This window comes from Sceloporus undulatus, chromosome 8 (assembly GCF_019175285.1).
Source record: "Sceloporus undulatus isolate JIND9_A2432 ecotype Alabama chromosome 8, SceUnd_v1.1, whole genome shotgun sequence".
Lineage (NCBI taxonomy): Eukaryota > Metazoa > Chordata > Lepidosauria > Squamata > Phrynosomatidae > Sceloporus > Sceloporus undulatus.
In genome coordinates, this window is record NC_056529.1 from 31,329,347 (window position 1) to 31,337,923 (window position 8,577).

Consider the following 8,577-nt stretch of genomic DNA (forward strand, 5'->3'; position numbering starts at 1 on the left):
TATATATATTGTGTGACCTGGAAAGGCAGGAGTGATTTGCATGTGTATTGTTGGTTGCTAATGGCTAAATATTCTTTCAGATTATAAAGGTCCTTCCTGGGCAGCAGCTCACTCCATGCATCTGAGGAAGTAGACCAAGTCTAGGAAAGCATAGCTTGCACAACTTCTTTTAGTCTGGACTATCAGGACAGCCACTTAAGACTGAAAACCCTCCACAAAAAAGTATAACAGTTACTTTCTACCTGGCTGAATGACAGAAGCCAACACCTGCTTTAAAAGGATGGGATGCACTAGAAGAAATAGCAGTAGTTACCCATAGGGAAACACTGGGATATCTTGGGGAATACTTTTCCTTAGGGAAACATTGGGAAATACCTGCCCATAGGGAATCATTGGGGAAATACTTGCCCACAGGGAATCATTGGGGAAATACTTGCCCACAGGGAATCATTGGGGAAATACTTGACCATAGGGAATCATTGGGGAAATACCTGCCCATAGGGAATCATTGGGGAAAATACTTGACCATAGTTAAACATGGGCGGAAATACCTTGCTTCATCGGGAATCATTGGGAAATACTTGCCCACAGGATCATTGGGGAAATACTTGAGCCAGAGGGAATCATTGGGGAAATACCGGCTCAGAGGGAATCATTGGGGAAATACCTGCCCACAGGGAATCAATGGGGGAAATACTTGACCACAGGGGAATCATTTGGGGAAATACCTGCCCATAGGGAATCAGTGGGGGAAATACTGCCCATAGGGACTCATTGGGAAATACTTGCCATAGGGAAATCCTTGGGGAAATACCTGACCCATAGGGAATCATTGGGGAAATACTGCCCATCAGGGAATCATTGGGGAATGGGACATACTGCCCACAGGGAATCATTGGGGAATACCTGCCCAGGGATCATTGGGGAAATACCTGCCCATGGGAATCATTGGGGAAATACTTGACCACAGGAATCATTGGGAAAATACCTGCCATAGGGAATCATTGGATACCTGCCCATAGGGAATCTGGGAATACCTTGCCCATGGGATCATTGGGGAATACTGCCCACAGGGAATCATTGGGGAAATACCTGCCCATGAGGAATCATTGGGGAATACTGCCGTCCCAGGGAATCATTGGGGAATACCTGGCCCATAGGGAATCATTGGGGAAATACCTGACCCAAGGGAACATTGGGAAAATACTGCCCACAGGGAATCATGGGGAAATACTGCCCATAGGGAATCCTTGGGGAAATACCCTGACCATAGGGATCATGTTGAAATACTGCCATAGGGCACTCATTGGGGTAAACTTGGCCCATAGGATCATTGGGGAAATTACCTTGCACACCGGGGAATCATTGGGGAAATTACCTGCCCATGAGGGAATCCATTGGGGAAATACCTGCCCATGGGAATCATTGGGGAAATACTTGACCACGGGATCATTGGGGAAAATACTTGCCCATAGGGAATCATTGGGGACATGACCTATGCCCAGGGAATCATTGGGGAAATACCTGCCCCAGGGAATCATGGGGAAATACCTGCCCCTAGGGAATCATGGGGACCTGCCCAGGGATCATTGGGGAAATAACTGCCACAGGACTCATTGGGGAATATACCCCTTCCCCTAGGGAATCCATTGGGGAAATACCTGCCATAGGGAATATGGGGAAATACTTGCCCACAGGGAACACATTGGGGAAATAACCTGCCACAGGGAATCCTTGGGGAAATACCTTGCCATCATGGGAATCATTGGGGAAATCTTGCCCACAGGGAACATTGTGGGAAATACCTGCCCATCGGGAATCCTTGGGGAACTACTTGCTCCACAGGGATCATTGGGGAAATACTGCCCAAGGGAATCATTGGGGAATACCTGCCCATAGGGGATCATTGGGGGAAACTACCTTGCCCATAGGGAATCATTGGGGAATACTTGCCATAGGGAATCATTGGGGAAATACCTTCATAGGGGTATCATTGGAAATACCTGCCCATAGGGGAATCATTGGGGAAATACTTGCCCACAGGGATCATGGGGAATACCTGCCCATAGGGAATACAATTGGGGAAATTACCTGACCATAGGGAATCATTGGGAAATACTTGCCATAGGGAATTACTTGGGGAAATACCTGCCCATAAGGGAAATCTTGGGAAATACCTGCCCACAGGGAATATTGGGGGAAATACCTGCCATGGGAATCATTGGGGAAATACCTGACCACAGGGCAATTGGGGAAATACCTGCCCATGGAATCATGGGGAATACTGCCATAGGATCATTGTGGAACTACCTGCCCCTAGGGAATAATGGGGAAATAATGCCCATAGGGAATCATTGGGGAAATACCTGCCCATAGGGAATCATTGGGGAAATACTGACCATAGAATCATTGGGGAAATACCTTGCCATAGGGGAATCATGGGGAAATAATGCCCACGGGAATCTTTGGGGAAATAGGGAATCATTGGGGAAATACCTGCCCCTAGGGTCATTGGGGACTACCTGCCCATAGGGAATCATTGGGGAAATACCTCCCCAGGGAACAACTGGGGAAATACTGCCCACGGGAATCATTTGGGGACATACCTGCCCACAGGGAAATCATTGGGGAAATACCTGCCCACAGGGACTCATTGGGGAAATACCGTACCATAGGGAATCATTGGGAAATACCTGACCATCGGATCCTTGGGGAAATACCTGCCCTAGGGATCTTGGGGGAATACCTGCCATAGGAATCCATTGGGGGAATACTGCCATAGGGAATCATTGGGGAAATACTGCCCACGGGAATCTCTTGGGGAACTTTACCAACCTGCTCCTAGGGAATTCATGGGGAAATACCTGCCCCATAGGGACTCATTTGGGGAAATACCTGCCCACAGTGAGTGGAATATTGGGGGAAATACCTGCGCCACTAGCGGACTCATTGGGGAGGAATTACCTGCCCATAGGGAATCTTTGGGGAAAATTACCTGCCGGGTCTTGGGGTATTGAGGGAATATTGGGCTATTGGGGGATATTGGGGAATACTGCCCATAGGGAATTCATTGGGGAAATCCTTGACCATAGGGGAATCATTGGGGAAATACCTTGCCCATCGGGACTCTCTTTGGGGGAAATACATGCCTCATAGGGCAATCATTGGGGAAAACCTGCCATAGGGAATCATTCGGGGAACACTTACTTGACCCTAGGTGAATCATGTGGGAAATACCTGCCCATAGGGAATCATTGGGGAATACGTGACCATAGGTAATCATGGGGAAATTACTGCCCACTAGGGAATCATTGGGGAAATACCTTGCCTGGGATCATTGGGAATTGCTGGGATTGGGGAAATACCTGACCATAGGGAATCATTGGGGAAATTACCTGACACATAGGGAATCATTGGGGAAATCACTGCCAATAGGGAATCATTGGGCGAAATACCTTGCCAATAGTGAATCTTGGGAAATACTTGACCATAGTGGAATCATTGGGGTGGAAATACTGCCCACTAGGGAATTCATTGGGGAACTACCTTGCCCACAGGGAAATCTTGGGGGAAATACTGGGCCATAGGGACTCCATTGGGGAAAATACCTGGCCCTTAGTGAATCATTGGGGAAGAATACCTGCCCCATCGGGGAATTTTTTTTTTTTTTCCCCCATTTGGGGAAATACCTGCGCCCTAGGGAATCATTGGGAACTACCTGCCCATAGGGCATCATTGGGAACTACTGACCATAGGGACTCATTGGGGAAATACTTGACGCCTAGGGAATCATTGGGGAATACCTTGCCCATAGGGAATCATTTGGGGAAATCCTGCCCATAGGGAATCATTGGGGAAATTTACTTTGACCATAGGAATCATTGGGGGAAATTACCTGGGCCCACTAGGGAATCATTGGGGTAAATTACACTGCCCACTAGGGAATCCATTGGGGAAATACCTGCCCATGGGAAATCCTTGGGGGAAATACCTGGCATAGGGAATTTCATTGGGGAATACTTGCCCACTGGGAATCATTGGGGAAATACTTGCCCATATGGGAATCCTTGGGGAAATACCTGCCCACTAGGGAATCTTATTGGGGAAATACCTGCCACTAGGGAATCATTGGGGACATACTGCACACTAGGGAATCATTGGTGGAAATACCTGCCCATAGGGAATCATTGGGGAAAGGGACATTACTTGCCCACAGGGAATCATGGGGAAACTTGCCCAAGGGCTCATTGGGGAAATACCTGCCCATAGGGCATCATTGGGGAAATACTGGCCATAGGGACTCATTGGGGGAAATACTGCCCACCGTGGGACTCATTGGGGAAATACTTGCCCCATAGGTGAATCATTGGGGAAATACCTGCCACAGGGAATCAATATTGGGGAAAATGGCGGAAAATACCTGCCCACAGGGCATCATTGGGGAAATACTGCCCACAGGGAGGAATCATTGGGGAAATACCTTGCCCATAGGGAATCATTGCGGGAAATACTTGCCCACAGGGAATCATTGGGGTCAATTACTGCCCACAGGGAATCATTGGGGAATACCTGCCCATCTGGGGGAATCATTGGGGAAATACCTGGCCCATAGGGGGAATCATTGGGAAATGGAAATACTTGATCCATAGGGCGGAATCATCATTGGGCGAATACCTGCCCATAGGTGAATCATTGGGGAAAATACCTGCCCATAGGGATTCATGGGGAAATACTTGCCCATAGGGAATCATTTGCGGGAAATACATGCCCATAGGGGAATCATTGGGGGGAAATACCTTGCCCCACAGGGAATCATTGGGGACACAAATCCGTGCCACAGGGAATCATCTGGGGAAATATACCTTTGCCATAGGGGAATATTGGGGAAATACTGACCATAGGGAATCATTTGGGGTGGAAAATACCTGCCCATAGGGACTCATTGGGGGGAGGAAGGGGAACTACCAGCCCATAGGGAATCACTTGGGGACGGAAAATACTTCGACCATAGGGAGAATCATTGGGGAAATACTCTGCGCCACTAGGGAAATCATTGGGGAAATACTTGCCCACGGGCCTCATGGGGAAAAATATCAATTGGTGTTTTTTTTTTTTTTTTTTTTTTTTTTTTTTTTGAAAAATTTGGGGAATTTTTATACCTGCCCACAGGGAATCATTTGTGGAAATACCTGCCCATAGGGAATCATTGGGGAATACTTGCGCCACAGGGAGGAATTCATTGGGAGGAAAAAATACCTGCCCACTAGAGGAATCATTGGGGAAATACCTGCCATAGGGGAATTCATTGGGGAATACTTGCCCACAGGGACATCATTGGGGAAATCCTCTGCCCACCGGGAATCATTGGGGAAGGAAATTAAATAACTTGGAAATACTTGCCCACAGGGAATCACTTGGGAGAAATACCTGCCCATAGGGAATCATTGGGGAATTACCTTGCCCCATAGGGTATCATCATTGGGGGGAAATGGAAATACCTGCCCATAGGGAATTCATGTGGGAGGAAATACCTGCGGGTCTTGGGGGCCATAGGCTTGCTGTTATCACTGGGGAAGGGAATACCTGCCCATAGGGAATCCATTGGGGAAAATCTTGGACCATAGGGAATCATTGTGGGGGAAAATACTTACCGCCACTTAGGGAATCCTTCGGGGAACTACTTGCTCCCACTAGGGAATAATTGGGTGGGGAAACTACCTTGCCCCACTAGGGAATCATTGGGAGGAAATACCATGCCCACTAGGGGAATCAACTTGGGGAAATACCTGCCCACAGGGAAATATTGGGAAATACATGCCGTAGGTGAATATTGGGGAAGTTTGGATGGGAATCTTGGTCTTGCCCACTAGGGAATTCATTGGGGACGGAGGCAAATTACCTGCCCACATGGGAAGCTTCTTGGGGAAATACCTTGCACCACAGGGAATCTCTTGGGAAATACCTGCCCCTAGTGGAATCATTGGGGAAAATTTTTTACCTTGCCCATAGGGACTCATTGGGGAGGAAAGGAAACATACTGCCCACAGGGTGGGAAACTGGGACTCATTGGGGTTGATAGGTATGGCGGGCTTGCCCATAGGGAATCATTGGGGGAAGGAAAACATACCTGCCCATAGGGACATCATTGGGGAACAATTACCTGCCCATAGGACATCATTGGGGAACTACCCTGCCCAAGGGAATCATTGGGGGGAAAAACTTACCTTGCCCATAGGGAATTCATTGTGGGCCAAAATTTACCCTTGCCCATAGGGACTCATTGGGGAAATATTTGCCCACCCGGGGAATCCTTGGGGAAATTACCCTGCCCATAGGGAGTCTTGGGGAAAAACTCCCACAGGGAATCATTGGGGAAATACCTGCCCATAGGTGAATCCATTTGGGGAATACCATGCCCATAGGGAATCATTGGGGAAATTACTTGACCATAAGGGAATCATTGGGGGAAATACTTGGGCCCCTAGGGGATATTGGGTGCGAATACTCCTTGCCCATTAGGGACATTCATTGTGGGAATACCTGATCACAGGGAAATCATGGGGAAATACTCTGCCCATAGAGAATCATTGGGAAACATACATTGGCCCATAGGGAATCATTTGGGAAAAAATACTGCCATTAGGGAATCATTGGGGAAAGGAAAAATTCCTGACCACCGGTAATCATTGGGGAAATACCTGCCATAGGGAATCATTGGGGGAAAATACATGCCCATAGGGAATATTGTGGGACATATTTTTAGCCATAGGGCTCATTGGGGAATATTGCCCATAGGAGGAATCATTGGGGAAATACTTGACATGGGAATATTGGGGATGGGGAATGCTTTGCCCATAGGGATGGAATCATTTGGGGATACATACCTGGCCCTAGGGAATCCAAATTGGGGAATGCTTTGCCCATAGGGAATCATTGGGTGGGAAAGGCATACCTGCCCATAGGGGTAACTCATTTGGGGAAAACTACCTGAACCCTAGGGAATCAGTGGAGGTTAAATACCTGCCCATAGGGAATCCTTGGGGAAAACTTGACCATAGGAATCTTGGGGAAATCCATAGGGAATCACAGGGGAATACATGGCCCTAGGAAAGCATGGAGGAATACTTGCCCATAGGAAACAATGGAAAATACTTGGCCATAGAGAACAATAGAATACTTGCCCATAGAGGATCATTGGTGAATACTTGCTCATAGAGAAACACTGGGAATTGCTTGCCCATAGGGGAGCATTGGGGAATTGCTTGCCCATAGATAGGGGTCTATTGTGGAAGAGCTGCTTCTAGGGAAACCTAGGGCCCATCTCCAGTGCTTCTCTGTGGGCAAATAGGGTTTCCCTCTGGGCAAACATGTCCCTAAAGAGGCAGCCATGAAGAGTGAAGGGGAGGAAAGCACACTGCCTCCAGTCAGCTCCTCCAGTCCTTCCTTGGAGGCTGGAGGGCCATCTGTCAGTGGGGGTGCTTTGATGGAGAGTTCCTGCATAGCAGAATAAAGGGGTTAGACTGGATCAGGGCCCTTCTTGGGGTCTCTTCCAACTCTAGGACTCTATCTCCCAGCATCCCCACTGACTCACAGCTGGGGAATGCTGCTGCTGCTGCTGCCCCTGCCAGGCCCACACAACACTCATCCCCTGGAAGCCCCAGAGCTACCTTTGGCCATGGCGGCGGCTGCTGCTGCGGAGGCTGCTGCTCCTCTCTGCCTTCCCTGCCCTCAGCCAGGACCTCTTCCCGCCGCTAAGCTCAAAACACCCGCCGCCACCATAGAGTCGCCGCCACAGAGCGGGAAGAGCCATTAGAAGAAGAGACCTCCAGCCCGGCTAGAGAGGCTCCCTTGGCCCTTTCCCGTGCCGCCATTTTAGAAGAGACAGCCTCTCTAGCCGGGCAGTCTCGCTCTCCAACTAAGGAAATAGAGGTGAGACCTCCAGCCCGGCTAGAGAGGCTCCCTCTAAGGAAAAGCCTCTCTAGCCGTGCCGTCTCGCTCTCCCCCTATTGGTCCAGCCTCTCGAGCAAAGAGAGACGAGACCTCCAGCCCGGCCTAGAGCGGCTCCCATGCCGCCATTTTAGGCAGGAACCAGAGGAAGCCTCTCTAGGCAGGCGGTCTCGCTCTCCCCGTTCACTTCCATTCGTTCAGCCTCGCCACCATAGAGTCGGCTCGGCTAGAGAGGCTCCTCCTGGCCTTCCCAATGCCGCCATCTTAGGCAGGAGATTGGAAAGGCCAGGAATTGCAACCTGTTTCATGTTTTTAAAGCTAAACAATGTAGCAATGAAGCAACACAGTGGCAGGTAAGCCTTAACAGAGGCTTCTGCATCCGCACTGAAGAAATAAACGCAGTTTGACATCGCTTTACCAGCCAGGGCTCAATGCTATGGAATCCTGGGATTTGTAGTTTCTTGTGGCACCAGACCTCTCTCTGACAGAGGGGGCCACATGGCTCGCAGAACTACAAATCCCAGAATCCCACAGCATGGAGCCTAAGTAAACAGAAACACTTTGGACCTTCTAGAAACTGCTTTATGGCTGCTTCCAAAATACATCATCCAGGGATGGTTTCCCCCCCCC

The 8,577-nt window shown here is 49.1% G+C and overlaps 1 protein-coding gene across 1 annotated transcript in view; it reads right to left on the reverse strand.

The window, feature by feature from the left end:
- Positions 1-7,870, reverse strand: part of WDR90 (WD repeat domain 90) — a 135,613-nt gene extending 127,743 nt beyond the window's left edge. The window contains exon 1 of the mRNA XM_042480818.1: positions 7,668-7,870. Coding sequence (XP_042336752.1) covers positions 7,668-7,677 — 10 coding nt within the window. The 5' untranslated portion in view covers positions 7,678-7,870. The remainder of the gene's footprint in view (positions 1-7,667) is intronic.
- Positions 7,871-8,577: the final 707 nt, after the last annotated feature.